Genomic DNA, 16,157 nt, shown 5'->3' with positions numbered 1-16,157 from the left:
CAGTGAGAAATGGGTCTGCCTGGGATTAACTGAGAGTAACTCAGTTCATAATAGGTGAAAACAAGGTGCCAGTGCTGAATGTATTAAAAGTCATCAGTAATCATAATAGCTGTAAGTTCCAGTACTTCATTTGAAGAAAAGACAAACGTTTCTCTTTTTAATCATATTACAATCATCTTCTTTCAGTTCTTAGCAATTAAGAAGGGGAAATAAATTAAAAAAAAAAACACAACTGGTTTGAACCTTAGCAAACATTATAGTTGATCTTCCTTAGATTCTTTAGTTACCATAGTAAACAAGTACCAACATAAACTTGTTCTAGGATTTACTGGATTTCTAGGATTTACTTTTTTTTTCTCTGCTGTTTTGTGACACACCTAATTAAAATCTGTTGCTTGGTTCCCCTTTGAATGTAATAAACCCCTGCCTTATTCCTTCTGTCAGTTTAATCCCACTTTCTTTTCCATTGACACATTTCTAATACCTTTTCAGGCAGGTCAGACACTTTTGCTTGATCTGTACCGAATCCACATGCTTAACACCATTTGACAAAATGGATACATCCTCCCAGTGACTTGGAATTGATATACATGGTCAAAATGGGTTTTCTGAATAGTCTCTCTTTAACACCTTTTCCAGATTTTTATCCTCTTTTGTAGAAATGTGGAGTTTAATGTTGCATTTCAGATCATTTTTGGCTGAAAAAATGTGTAATGGAACCAGGGTGTCCCCTGAATACTCCTCACAGTTGGAGATGCCTCTTTGTTTTGAACACTAGAATCCCAATAGACCCATGACAGCAGTGGAATTATACTTTTGACCTTGTTCACTAAAGTGTTTCTTTCTCTGTGTGATTGAATGAGAGTAACCAACAAGAACCTCCTCTAAAATGTATGAATTTCCCTCTGTTTCTCATAAGAAACTCAGAAAGGATGCTGCGCAATTTTCATCTGATTGTATTCTCCACAAAAGGAAAAAAAACCAACCAAACCCTGTTTGATTCAAGGAGAGGTGGCTGTTTTTATCCATATTAAAAATGCAAAAGCAGTTGATATGTCAATATTTTCCTTAAGCTGGTGTTGTTGCCACATCCTGAGCATGACAGCAGCATTACAGCGCAGTGGCGGATTTTTAGCCTTTTATTGCTTCATTCCCCATGTATTTTAAAAGAGTATATATACTAAGGCACCAAATATAATTTCAAAGTGTTGAATTTGAATATATATAAAAAAGCATATCTGTAATGTTCTGTGTGAATTTATCTGGTCAGTTTGGACTACACAGTCATGTCAATCCAGAAGATAAATGTACTGTTTTCTGGAGGTGTACATGCAGCCTTTTAAGATCCTGGTGTTTCTTTTCATTCCTGTGTGACTGAGTAGACATGGCCAACTGTAGGATTTACCATGACTGCCAGTTCTGCCTTGCACGCTGAGGCACTGGCACGTCTCTTGCTCCACATTTAGTTGTTTGGGGCATGGCTTCTCTGAGTCAGAAGAACTCAGTGAACTGTCCAGAAGAGAGAGAAAAAATCAGATTATTGTTCCTTCCATTTTGGGCTACTAGTGTATGGGGGACTTTTTCCCCCCTTATATTCCTGTTTTCTGTGAGTATTTACCAGCTTTGGATTAGTGAACATGCTTTAATTGTCGTGCAGAGCACATATCTGAAATGCAAAGGAAAGTACAATCTGTAGTTCCTGTGGGTAATGAGTTAGGTAGCTGGGTTCAAAAGAGGGGAAAGGACTCAGAGAAATCTATAGTTTGTTTTTAGAAGGGATCAAAATAAGTGACTTACTGGCCTCCATGGCCTCAAGACCTCAGAGCAGTTTCTTCTGTTTGCTCGCTGCAGATGATGCTGTGTGGAGAGGGCATCAGAGCCGTGGAGCGTGGAGGGCAATGCACTGAGGGGGCTGCAGATCTGTGACTCCCAGTTTCCTATCCTGCCAATAAAGCTTTTGTTTTTTTAATTACTACTTCACTGGTGATATAAATTAATGATTGGTATGGGTCTGAAGCAACCTTGTCATCAGAGAATATTTGCTTAGTGTTGACATACTTGTTCCCTGCAAACATGAATCATCCATCTGCCTTTGGCAGGCTTGCCCTGTGGCTCTGCTATAATGTGTTTCACCAGTGTGGCTGAAATTAAAATGTCACTATTAAACATGGCAGAATCAGATGCTCTCTGGGCACCGCATCTATTCTTGTTCTTGCTTCCTGTGTAGTTATTTCTGACAGTTTAATAGGACAGCTGTATTCTGGCATAAAATAATACATTCATATATCCTCAATGCACGGGGAGCTAAATGCTTTCAGAGCACTATTTCCTTGCATACATGTGTCTTTCATGCATGGCAGAAGCAGTAATGCTCATGTAACACCATGTTGCTACTTAGTCCATTAGGCAGTGTAAAGTCAAAATTAATTGTCCTGCAGGACCGTATAGAGTGGGTCTCTAAAAGCAGTTGCTGGAGCTGTTTGCAGCTGCTGCATCAGCCAGGCTCCCTCCTCGTGAGCAGTTATTGACTCTGGGCTGTTGAATTCAGGGCTCTGGAGGTTGCTCGGTGGGAAAAGCCTTCAGTCGGTGCTTGGCAGCTCTGTCACTGGAAGGTCACAGAAAGGGCAGTTCAGTCTCCAAACCCAATTAAGGCCTGAGTCGGCACCTTTTAAATCACTGGGGAAAATCCCATGGAGCAGGTTGGCTCCCAAGCCAGGCTTTTTCACCCAGCCTCTCTAGTGAGACAGCCAACAAATGTGTCCATTTGTGTCACTTGGGCTGTCAGAAATACCCTTTGCTGTCATGAAATGGCTGAGCAGCTGGTTCAGAAAGGTAAAGAGCCGGGTAAGGGATTATAAGCCCACCACAGTTGAATTTGGACCAGTGAGCTATACGTGTGCATCTGCATCCCTCCTATTACTCATATCTAGAGCTGCCTAATTCCTCAGATCAAATCACTTAACTCTTATGAGCAGCTGTAACTTGCAAGTTGAATAAAGTCCAGCTGCTGAAAATATTAATGAAAAACATAAAACCAAGGCTCTGTTTTATCAGGTATCAACAGTACTGCTTTAATTCCTCCTTCTCCGAAGATTTTTTGTGTGTGTGTGCTGGGTTGTGCTTTTCATCCCAGGTGGCTGCAATTTCTAGTGAAAATAAGTTGAGCCATGAAAGGTTGACCCACTCGCCTCTGAATTGCTTTTTATGTGAGTCCCTCAGGGCCCAATTCTACCCATAGAAGTGAGAATGACAGCTATCAACATATATAGGAAGTATGTCAATGTGCACAAAGAAAAAGGTGGACCCCAGACTGGTCTGAGTGGTCTTAAAAATATGGATTTCCTGTGAAATGGTGATTAAAGGAGAAGCAAGGGATAATTAGAAAATTAGACTAATATGCTAGCAGTTATATCTATGTGTGGGTTTATATTAGCTCTTTCAGACAAGCACAAGATCAGAAAATCCCTTATGACTCACTTAAACTAGTGCGTAAAATTTGGTTAGTGTCTGATCAGCTCCTTTGATCAGTCTAGTCTAGACTGTTGCCAGTGTATGTACTAAACCCACAGTCCCCTTAAGTGCAGGCCTACTCAAGTGAATCAAATAACATAAAAAAGGTTATAAAAAGTGTTCACTGTTTGAGTAAATTAATCTGGTTCAAAACTGAATACTTTAGGAATTACAAAAATAAAAGCAAAGGTGTTGTTACAGAAAAGAGGTGGTAGAGTTCTTAATTCATATTTAAATGTCTCAGAAATAAAAAGAAAAATCAACAAACTTTTATTATTTTTCATTGGATAGGCACTTTTGTAAGCCTTTAGCGTATCCAGATTCCATAAAGGAGAAAAAAATCTGGCAAAAATTCTGCACATATTTGTTTCAACAAATTGAAGAGTTACAACCACCATGTCTGTCTCATTTCAAGCACACAATATTGTTTTTAACTGTAGCAGTGGAGGGCCAGTGGGAGCCTTCAATATGTAGGTTGCGCTCCTGCCTACCTTTAAGTTCTACACGGGATTATTTGCAAGTGAGTGCTGGAGGTCCAGGAGCAGTAAATTTGTTACCTGTCAAAGCAAAGCAGTTTTCCCCTCATCACTAGAGCCTCTTCCTACATCTCACATTGTAGTGCCATCCTGAACCTGTCTGTTCTTTGCCACGTGAATCTCAGAATGTGAACAGTTTCTTTCCTCATAGATAATGCTCCTGCCTTTTGCATACTAGCAGTAGTAGATGACCATTTGGAGACAGTTTTACTCCAATGACCTATCCACAAGACCTGGAGCCAGTAATTTTACAAACCTGGTTTGTACCTGAGCTGGTTTTCTCAAGATACCTATGTTTTGAGTTTAGAGGTTTAAGTTTTCAATCTTCCTGTGCCTTTGTTGGTTGCATTACAGTGCCATCAGAACACCTGGCATAGAACCAATGACAGCAAATTCATCAAATTATCAAGGGAAGTAAGCTAGCTCGTAAATAGCACATCAATGGGATGAAAAGATCACAGAAATGAGGCCATTTAAAACACAGACAAGCTGGAATCCACGTGGCAAATGCTTGTTTTAGCTATACCAGATTCTGCCTAAACTCAAGAGGAGAGATGGTACACTGTTAGTATCCAAACACTAAATTAATCTCCTGATGGCTGAGAAAAAGCTCTAAAATAGGCATTAAAGTCTTTAAGATGACACATGATTTACCCAGCACTTCAAAAGCACCAACCATTACTCTCCTTACAGAGCTGCCTAAATAATGGAAAGATAAAGGAATGGGATTCTGTGAGTGAATACATGACTGCAGAATGCAATAGGAATATTGAGTAAATTCTTCCCTCTTGTGACTTGTATTCCATCCAGTGGCATTACACCAGGGAAGGATTGGGCCATATTCTGCGTGCAGCATAGCAGATTGTTGAGAGGCAACAGGCAGGTATTTGGGAGAATTTCCTCTCTACAACTTGCAGAAGTGTGCCTGAAATCCCCTGGCTGATCTATGCTCATTCCATTACCTGTCATCTTTTGGCAGATAACTAGTTAAATTTGTGTTAAATAGGATTCACTTTGCTATTTCCATTTGCTGTTGGAGTAGAAATGTTCTGATGTGATATATGACCAATCGATAATTGGAAAGTGCTTGTATGAGTCATTTGAAACCAGTAGTTTAGAGAGTGTCAGCCACAACTTATATTAAAATCTGCAAAGAGTTGTTCTACAATCAGTGATTCTGCAGCATCTCCTCTGGGTGTCTGCATTTCACTTAATAAGGATACCCTGTAGATATCAACTGAAATAACTCTTGCCTTTGTTGCTCTGATGTTTCTGTGAGCTCTGAAATGAACTTAGCTTATGCAAATATACTTCGTTATCCAGTCTAAAGGATGCAGGGCAGAAATTATTATCCTGTTCTGCTGGCCACCTCAGTAGAAAAGAAATGGCTTTATTTGACTGTGATTTTGAAGAGAATAAGAGTGTGACTGTACCCTGTGGTTTCCTGGGTATGTTTTACTTTTTTTTTTTTTTTTTTCCCCTGTACTGATGATGTTTTATTACTGTTACAGGGCTATAATAATCCGAAATGGTGAAGTCATTCCAATGTCTTCAGAATTCACTCCAGAGACTGAACGCCAGCGACTTCAGTATCTGGTAAGAGACCTGAGGACCAAATCAGGTGTTGCTGATGACCAGCATTGCCTGGTAATACCTAAGGCTCAGAGAAATGCTGCTGAGTTACTGTGGCTTAGTGAAGGATGATGTGTTCACTGAACACCAGTGACTGATCATGTATGTCTTTTAGCCATCAGCAAAACTGAAGAAAAGCCTGGTGATGCAAATCTCAATGAAAGGAGTCGTATCTCTTCAGTGAAGACCATTGATATTGCAGAGTTTGATTAATTTATTCTAATAGTATGCTCATAGTATCTCGATCAGGGAAAATATGTCCAATTTAGAGTTGATCTCAGTGAACATTAGTAGCTGGAGGATAGGATGGGTGATCAAAGACTGATTTTATTTAGTGTAGCAGCACCCGTAAAGCTGGGACAGGGTTACTAGCTGAGGACATATGGGATGCTTTATACACCAGGCTGTGTTTGCTGATAAGCTACCCAAGTAACAAAAGTCAAAATGTGTAGTGTTATTTTTCATGCAAACAATTCTGTTACTTTTTAAGTTTTTCATCAATAGTTGGATGGGTTGGTTGAAGTTGGTTGGCTGTTTGTCAAAATGTCATTCCTAACATGGCTGAGAAATTTCTTTTTTGCTTCTTCTTCTCTCCTGCTTTTTTCTCTTAGAAATTTAAGCTTCGGCCAAGGCAGGCTCTGTCAGCCTTGCCTGACTTGAGGTGGGCAGGCCAAGGCTAGTGGGATTCCCTGGTCTCAGGATATCTCTTTTCTTCAGCCTGGCCCAAGCAATGTGGTTTGAAACTAGACAAAATGCTGATGGTTGAAAGGTGGGGTGGAAGGTTCTAAAGAAAAAAATTTGTTTCCTCGATTGTCACATTTGATTTTTTTTTCAGTCAGTTTCACTGTCTGGAAGCTGAAAATTTCAGAGGGAAAACTGCTTTTGGGAGTATTCATATTCAGAGAAACAAATGAAAGAAAGGCCTAATAAATATTTACAGTTCAGTTAAATTTAAAATAATTTGTTAGCCTTTAAAATAAAAGGTATCTTTAGCATCTAGGGAGTCTGCTTCTGTAGGAAGTACAGGATAAAATATTGCCTACAAGGATTGTTTTTCTCTTTTGATGTCCTTTCTGGCTCATATTTGAAACCAGTAGTTGATTTGAAAAGTATTTCTGCTGTTTTCTTTCTGCTCTGGAAAATTCCTTTACCTTTGTTTGTTTATTTTAATTCTATATATAACAAATATGCCAGGTCTACGTGTTCAAAGGGAATACATGCAAGACAGCAAGAGCGTGAAACAAAATTAGAGAGAATTTCAAACATGACATTCCATAAATAATATTTTTACTCTATTGTTAAAAAAAAAAAAAAGATGACCCCAAATTTCTTACAAGGTTGGCATAAACATACACGCCAGAGGTTGCATCTGTCTAGCTGATTAGAATCCAAATAATTTTACACACTTTGTCTGGCCCCAGGTTCTGCTATCAGTCTGTTCCACCATGAACATCTCTTTTCTGCTGTTCCTGTCTGAAAGTTAGTCACTTTGGATGTATTTTCTTATTTGCAGTTAGAGCTGAGTTTCTTTGCTTCAAACGTATGACACTGCTCTTCTGGCACAACAGGAAGAAAATCACTTAATCATTTTAGCATTCATGTTTTACTTGGTAAATGCAGAGATGCTGTTCACTGTGGGGAAGTTATTGCACAAGTAAAGGGAGGGTATGGATTTACAGCCTGCAGGCTACTGAGCGCTGGTTCCCTGTGCAGTAGACACTGTTGGCACGATCAGGGTGAAGGAGCCTTCCTCTGCCTTTAGTGCCTATTGATTGCTTCAGCCACACAGGAGGTTCATTTAGGTCTTCTTTTCTGAGCCTTAACTTCCAGTGGAAAGAAATCCATAGGATAATGAGTTGTTCAGGTCATGTGAATATCTCTATATGAAGTCCTCCAACCTAGTCTTACACAAAACTATGCTTCAGCTAGTACTGGTTAAGTGACTGAGAGGGAAGGGAAACAAATATTTTCCCCATCTGGCTGCGATTTTAATGCAGGTTTATTGCTGTGCATCCAAGAATGGCCTTGGGCATAGGCCTCTGGCATGGAAAACCTAATAGAATTAGTTGACTATCCAATCGTTCTGACTTTTAAGCAGCTCTGGGCATGGTCATCACTCCATAGGAGGGCAGTGGGAAGGCAGCATACAGCTGCAGATTTCAGGCAGGTCGTGTGGCAGAGACAGATTTCTGCATCAGGCAACTTGTGAGAGTATTGCAGAAAGCAATCAATCTTTCAGTCAGAGAGCACTTCTTAAGGCATAGGTGTGAAAGATTTGCACCAGTATTCCCTTGGTCCTTCAGCTTCTGTGGAGGTTCAATGCGCTACGCTGCTTCCCTCCCACTGGTAGGTATTCACAAGCCTCCTTTTCTTTCGAATTTCTGTGTCTCTTTTCTTTTTAGCACTGTAGCAGGAAAGCTCCTCACAGCACTTGGGAAAAGCCCTGGCTTTCCCTATCAGTGTATCTTGAGGGAAAACAAAATCCAGTATTGACTGGGAGTTGCTCTGGCCATCTGACACACTACATGATGCTGTGGTATAAGAAATGTGTGGTTTGATGGAAAGGGTCCTAGCCTTTCATAAGATGAGACACCAATCCAGGAATGGATTTGGCTTCTACTTCCCTCTTTCCTTCTACCACCACCTCCTTTAGTTTTAATCTCTCTTTTGCTTAAACATGTCCATATGGTAATAGAATCATTTGCAAAACTTCTGGATGCATTGTGCTGTGTGTGCCATTGTGAGCGGTAGTTCCATATAGTAGAATATCCTATAAGAGTATAACGTTTTAAGATATGGTTGATGTATGGGAAAACAGCAATTCTGAAAATAACACAGAATGCAGTAAAGCCACTATTGCCAGTGATGTTCCAGTGCAGTGCATACTGGAGGAGCTGGAAAAGACGTAAGCAGGCCTTATTGAGGTACAAAAAGATACATGCAGTGTTTCCTGCCACCTAATTAACTGCAAGCTAGTGTGCAAGTCTAGGTTTATCTCAATTTCATGTTTGCTTTTCTGATCACCAGGAAACACAGCAGGAAGTAAATGGCCTTTTTAAAGAACCGTGACTAATATTTTCTTAAGCGAAATCCATTTTGAACAACTAATGTTGAGAGTAGTACATTCAGCCACAAAATACACCATGAAATGGCAGAGTACCAAAAACACACGGTGCAGGCTATGCCAGATTTATACCAAAAAGCTGTAATACCTTCAGAAAGAGAAAATATGGAAAATGTTCCCATTCCATAACACAAAATAACAACGTTGTACAAACCTATCATAAAGATATAAAGAAAGTGTTTGATAGTCACTCTTTATTAAAGTTAGATTCTCTGTGTGGTGTTTCTGGTCTGGGGTTCTTGCAAATTGAGACTAAACAAATTAAAAAATGGAAAATATGGTACCTTTCACTAGGTGAAATTCTGCTAGTTCACTTACCATTTTTATTTCTCATGTGATCACCTTGAGGGGATTTGTGTTGTCTGCTTGTATATCTTCTTGAAAGATCTGTAGGTTTGTAAAGTTTTGTTCTTTATTTATTTTCTAGTTCTGCTGCCCAGCATGGTTTGGTTGAGGTGTAGAAAGTCTTACCTCATAGTAAATGGAGAACAATTCTCAACAAAACCTACTGGAAGTTGCAGCTGAGTTTTATAATAGAACATTCTTCTCTCTGTAGAATTAACAGTGAAGCATCAAAAATAACTGTTCAAAAAAACGGTAAAAAACATGGAAAATTAAAAAATAAAGCAAAACCTAACAAAAATCACCATTTCTTCACATAAGAATTCAGATCACAGACACCAGAAGCTTCCAAATTGCTCATTTCCCTCTGCTTCACTGACGCCAAAAATATTAGAATCGAGTTAAGATCTCTAGATTGTAAATCAAGCACTGAGGCTTGGCTGTGGAAGAGAAATCTTATTTGAACATTAGCAGTCCACTGGTAACTGCCAGCTTTATTAATCTTATTTCAGTTGTGACCTCAGACTTTCCATCTGAGTAAATCTTTATGAAATGCAGTCTCTCCCCATCACTTTACCTTTCAAAAAAGGAAATTCTTGTTTTCAAGTGGAAAAATGCTAAAAGCCTGTAATATTTTTCTTCTGGACCTGTGATTCAGACTAGTAAGTAATCTCACAATCTAAAGTTTAGATAACTTCATTTTGATGTCTGGTATGAGGGTTTTTTCTTTGAATAAGACTTCTTTTTTTTTGTAGGCAGGCGAAAGTAGTCTTTAGCTAGAAGTGGTTTGTGATGTTTTAATTAAGACAGGCTGTGCATTTTTAAAAGTGAACTGAATTGCACTTTCAAAGCAGACTGACTTCATTGTTTACAATATCATAAACTAGAAAGAATTAAAAAAATACCAAAAAAATCTACTTCTTTGTTTTCATGTAAACAACAAATATCATTCATGTGTTGTGATGCATCAAATCATTAGGAATGTTCCATCTTTTTTGCAACCGGAGTAAAATAAAAAGCTTACATGTACTTTTAAATAGAGAGTCCAGAGTTCTGAAAGTATAAAAAGCCTCATGTGGACTAATACTGCTGGATCTCTCAAAAGTTGTTAGTGCTTCTGAACCACTTTTCTAATGAGGAACAGTGATTCAATTAGATGATCCTTGAAAATAATATTTGGGTGGAGAAGGGGACCTTGACTGACTGTAGACTGCAGGAAAAAGATGTATTTCCCTTAACTGTACATAGAGAACCTGTTGGAGCTGCTGTTCCAGGAAGGGATCACAATGTCAAGATCACACTTGCATGCTTGAAAGCCACCTCTTGAAAGCAGAATCCAATCTTGTTGGCTACACACAGCAATCTCTCTCAGTCCCATTTCAGCTGAGCTCGAGGTGTTTTCTGGAAGGATGTCCGGTGACAGGAACAGGGACAGGCTGATAGAAGGTTAGCATTGTGATGTGTTGAGCCTGATCCAGCGAGTGAAAGCAGGCTCAGCTCTTAAATGCAGGAAATATTTTATTGTGAACTATCTGCATGGTAGATTCCAGGTAGATCAATAAGGGCTTCCACTGCTTCTTGCTGCTCACCTTTGATGAGCACTAGATTCATGACCAACCCACAAACTAAACCCAGCTCATTTCATCTGCCATGATGGCAGCTGCTGCTGAAGATAAGACAGACTTTGTTACCTTAACTGGCTGGATAAGAAAAAAGAGTTACCTGCAAAAAAGTTAAGAAATACAACTTTTTTAAGTTCCCTAGCCAGTTTGACTGTGTCTTCACAAGAACTCACTCACAATGTCGCTTTGAGGAGGGAGGGAGAAAGGCTTTTTTGTGAAAGTATTAAAGAAAAAGGGGTGAGATTTATTTCAGAAACAAGAAATAGAGTATGTTTAGAATTAACCTATTGTGTTGAGCGATATGTGTATAAATTCAATCCAAAAATTTACACAGTAGACAAATTGCCTTGAGATGCTCTTCAGTATGGTCAGCTTTGGAGAACATGAGCCTCAGGCATGACTCTGGCAAAGAGACCTTCCAGCATCTGCAGAGCAGTACACCAAAATGGACAGCAGCAGCATTTGAACATTAAAACCATCAAAGACACTAATTGTGGTTGTGACACAAAACTGCTGCTGCTTTTCTTAAAGTCTATTTTGCATGAAGGAAGTAGTTTTTAGAAAACAAGAAAATAAATTGCTCTGCAGCTTGTGATTATTTGGAGTCACATGTGATGGGGTGCAGCACACTGAGCAGGTAAAAGAGGATGTTTTTCTCGAGGTGGTGACAGTTAAAGTGTGGTAGTATTGTGGGTTGTGTGTGTTGTTGGCATAGCTGAACTGAGAGTCAGAAAGCTGCACTCAGCTTCACTGCACGTACACTCCTCCAAGTCTCTGCTTTCTCCATGATTTTATATTTGATCATTTCCTTCTCTCAAGTTGATGACCTACAAAAGGAGATGTGTTCTGTTTTACAAAGCCCTGCAGACTCCTTCAGGGTCAATGGATGAAGTGTACTTTAGACATCCCAAATTTTGAGGAGCAGGGAGAAGTGAATGATTTTGAGGGCAAGAGGACTGCTATGAGGCTGCTGCTGGACACCAGGCAGGGTCAGAACTGGTGAATATGCACATTGTTTGCTGAAATGGAGCACATCATCTTCCTTATTTAAAAAGAAGGGTGGAGAAAGGGGTGGAATTTGTGTGGGAAGGGAGCAGGAAGGGATGGTAATGCTACCTCATTAAAAATAGATAATGTCTTGTTTTATGTGGTATCTGTGGTTTAATTTCTGCCCACAGGCTTACATGCAACCCCACTTGCTGGGAAATGAATTCACACATTTAGAGTTTCCACGGAGGGTGCAGCGCAAGGAAGTTGGGAAGAGGATGCTCTACCGTGACTTCAACATGACTGGCTGGTAAGAATGTGTCCTTCTCGGCATGGGGTCAACCTTCTCCCCAACAAATGCCTGCTTTGTACATATTTTTGATTAGTGTAAACTGGTCAAACATGGAGGTGCACCCCTCCATACTAAAAGAAAAGGCATTTCCTTCTTTCAGATGTATCTTTCTTTTAGAAGTTAATGTTTTAAATAAGTTGACCTCCCCACAGAGCCAGGACCTTTTTTCATGTTAGTGTGGGAGTACTCAAAGCAGAGCAAACACATAAAGGGGAAGATGTTCTGGGGGAAGCTTCTGAAAGCTAAACAATTTTCCTATCTTGGAAGTAGCTTTTTATAGATTCTGGATCAGAATCTGGACTGTGATGCTTTTGCATGCTGAGGAATGCTTTCAGAAGGGAAGAGTTGCCTCCCATACTCCAGTGCAGCTGGCCCCTGATTTGGGTAATTCCTTGAGGAATTGTTTTAGAGATGGGCTTATCTGAACAAAAGTCATAACCAGCCCAAAATGAAAAGGCTTGAATGAACAGCATTGACTTAAAGAAGTGAAGACAGAAAGAATGATGATTTTTTTTTTTTTTTTGTCTATGGCTAAATGTCTTCATTGTTTTTTACTGGTTCAAGGGGCTTCTTCTCAAGTGAGTCCCACTCGGAGAATCCCTAATCTTTGCTGTTGTGAGTTCTGTGAGACCTATAAAGGCAAAGCCCAGTATATGTGAATGGTCTTCATTTCCATGGTGTTTGTGTTTTATCCTCTGTAGTAAATGTCATTTGAGGAAGAGAAAGAATAGAGGGGGTTAAAAAATAAAGAGTGAATTCTTGTAAGTTTGGAAACTTGGATGCTCACTGCAACAACCACTCCGCATCACTTCTGATTTGTCCCCTGCTTTATACACCATAAATATAATGATGTTTTAATGGCAGAATAATGGTCTAAGTTTAATATTATCTGGAGTGTTTGTGCAGAACATGTAAGTCTGGGAATAGGCATCATTGTCTCTCATCTTGAACAGCTGCTAGTAGAATATGCAGTCTCACCCTGGGAACGATGACTTCACATTTTAAAAAGGCTACAGGCATGAGCAAAAGAATAGGAACAGAATGAGAACATTGGATCAAATGAGGACTTAGACTGCAAAACATTTGGAACATCATGAGACGCTCTCCCAGTTTCTGCAAAAGAAGGGTTTTTGTTAAACTCTCTGATGTCTCTGGAGGCATCAGTAAAGAATGGTTTCATGTAGACTTCCAGGAGTTCTTTTTCAAGTTGTGACATGCTATTGGGGGGGAAAAAAAACAACAAAGTGTAGGCTTCTGGTTTGGGGGAGAGCTACAGAAGTATCATGGGCCAGGAACTTCCTGAGAGGAGGGTAAGAACAGATTTCTTTTATCATGATTGGAAGGCAAAGAGGGTTTCTTCAGAGTCATGGGAGTTGTTTTACATTTTCCCAGTTGGCTACTTGTCTGGAAGCGAAATGAAGCTAGAGTGGTAAAGCTGCAGCAGTGGCAGGTGACACCACAGCTCTTTTCCTATTAAACAAGGAGGACCATGAGGAACTGGAAATAATTAAGTGATTTACATGAAGGGGCATCACAATGATCAAACTTGGTGGGGATAAATACAAAGTAAAGCATGAAGAGGAGAAAGATGTTCGCACATACTAGAGGTTCCAAATGAACCATGAGAGCCATATCAAGAAGCTCAGTGGAAGTCCTGCTTACTACTGTGATTTTTCCAGACCAAATCACCAGCAGAATGTTGGGATTCATACAGAGTTGCAAAGGTTAAAAATTAAGAGAAGAAATAATTCCTTATATCAGTTTCTACTTCATTTGTGAATCTGTGAGTAGCACTTCACCGTATTCAAAATGGTTATTGCTAATACTGTTTGGCATTAGAAGAAGATAAATAAGAAGGAACTCAAACGTAGAATAAGGAGTAAGGTAGAAGAGCGTTAGTAAGTCGAACTGGAAGATTTCATTCAATGTGTTGTGTTTCAGTACTGGTGCGTGAACTCTCCTAACTCTAGCATATAGCGGGTAGGAGAAGACAGTTTTTTTCCTGTTGTTTTTTCTGTATTTCCTGAAGTGTAGGACACATGTTGATCCAGTTATAGCTTCTAATATGGTCAATGCAGAAATTGTCACCAGTTTAGTACAAATGTGCTTAGCTGCAAGCAGTTATTCTGGAATAAATGCTTGCACTGTGACTTGAAAATTCAAGTCTGAATTCATTGCAGTATTGTCCCAGAAATAGCTGGCCTGTGCCAAGCAAAAGCATGTGGGGACTGTGATGAGGCTACCTCTCCCTGCTGTTCCTTTTGACTGCTGGCTGGAAGTGGAAGATGGGGGCTACATTTTTTTCCTGAATAAAAGAATTGGAATCTTTTAACTGCACCATATCTCACAGCTAGTGCGTCAGTTACCTCTTTGTTTGGTTGCCTCAGGACAGTAAAATGATGAGGGAATTACTCTATCACCATACATTTGTCTAAATCAGAGCTCTTCTAAATAAGGATCTATTTCTTTTTGCAAGGTATTTGCCCAACATATTTCTATTCCATTGATTGAATTGTGTGCAGTGATCTCCTAAGCAGAGGAGAAGCAGCCACTTACTATTTATCTAAAAGTCTGGGTCAATTTTAATGACTGGTACTGTGGACAAGACATTAGAGTTCCAGTTTAATGGGCCCTCAGAGGTGACGGTTTGGGGTGACTGGGGTTTCTTACTGGTTGTTTTCCACTTCAAGTATTTGGCTTCTAATTTCTTCCCTTTCTAATTCATGGGTTTAACTGATGCATCAGGACAAGATGGCCAAGGACATGTCTGTTTTGCATTTGTTTCTAAGGACACTATCTACCCTGGAGAATAAATTAGCATATATATTCATTTCTAGAAAATGTCAGATGGAGCTTTGGCCATCCAGAGCTTGATACACTAAAACACTGCTGAATTTTTTATCACATACAAGGCAGATGATCAGTTGTCTGAATTTTTTTTTTTGTTCACTGACCTCACAATGTGTTGACACCTGCACATACATGTAAAGAGATGCAGGTGATGTTAGGAAGAAACAGCCACTCTTACACTTAATTACTGAATCCTTGAGTGAGAGAATGTAAAATACTCTATGCTCTGATGTGTCCTCGGGAAAATGAACTGTTTTATTTTACAATTCAGGATACTAACTGTGTTTTCTATTAGAAGCTGTATGATTTTTTCTTCATTTTTATCCTCCTTTGCTCTCGAGCTTTTCAGATTCTCAACAATGGCTTGGCTTGACCAGCTTGTTTGGATTACAAAAGGTTATTGTCTTTGGGTCTGTCATGATGTATTTGGACCTTTATTTTTTCTTTCTGCTTTTTCTTTCTCTTTTTTTCATGTGAAGTTTCCACACTGGCTTTGTCTCCACAGCCCACAGTGGTAGCAGAGCTGCCAAGTTTCCCCACAGCATTAGGACAACCACTGATCCAGCAATGTGTACCGCATTACTGGTCCAGGCCGCCTGTAACTGCTCTGAGACTAGCCTTTCTCTTCTCACTCCAGCTCTCCTACCCTTTCTCCTCTCTCTGCATGGCAGCTGTGGTGAGAAAGAACGCTGTATTAAATATATCTAAAATAAATCCCATTTTGGTGGGAGCCGGGAGCCGCGTCTCCTGCACCCTCACCCCTTGTGCATTGTGGTTGAACAGCCACTGCAAAATGTGTACTGTAGCTGGCAAGATGTCTTAAGAGCAGTGTCTCCTGCTGCACAAGCCTCCGAGCTGTCTCAAGCCATAATTTGCTGGCAGACATCTGTCTTACTGACAGTCTTTCACAGCTGGGTCTCTGGGCTGGGGTTTTCAGGCCCATGGCTTGCAGAGGTTAAACTTGTATCAGAGAGAAGTGTCCTGGTGACTTTGGCAAGTCTTGGTAACAAAAGTATCAGGGAAGACTTAAAGGCCATGCAAGCAGAGGGTGGTTAGTACTAAAAAGGGGGAGTGAGTAAGGTGAGGTAGAAATATATAGTGTGAAAACGGCAAACCTGATGATAACTGCTCCTTGAAAGGACTGCACAGAGTTAGTCCTCTCTGTCTCTGCCTTTTACTTAAGCTGACCAACTGTGTCTAAA

The 16,157-nt window shown here is 39.9% G+C and overlaps 1 protein-coding gene across 1 annotated transcript in view; it reads left to right on the top strand.

Moving 5' to 3' along the window:
• PPM1H (protein phosphatase, Mg2+/Mn2+ dependent 1H) overlaps positions 1-16,157 on the top strand; it is a 130,554-nt gene that overhangs the window by 84,325 nt on the left and 30,072 nt on the right. The window contains exons 5-6 of the mRNA XM_050323813.1: positions 5,558-5,642; positions 11,945-12,063. Coding sequence (XP_050179770.1) covers positions 5,558-5,642; positions 11,945-12,063 — 204 coding nt within the window. The remainder of the gene's footprint in view (positions 1-5,557; positions 5,643-11,944; positions 12,064-16,157) is intronic.

Source organism: Myiozetetes cayanensis, unplaced genomic scaffold (genome assembly GCF_022539395.1).
Source record: "Myiozetetes cayanensis isolate MyiCay16 unplaced genomic scaffold, myiCay2020 scf3, whole genome shotgun sequence".
Lineage (NCBI taxonomy): Eukaryota > Metazoa > Chordata > Aves > Passeriformes > Tyrannidae > Myiozetetes > Myiozetetes cayanensis.
This window is presented reverse-complemented; position numbering and strand designations above follow the sequence as displayed.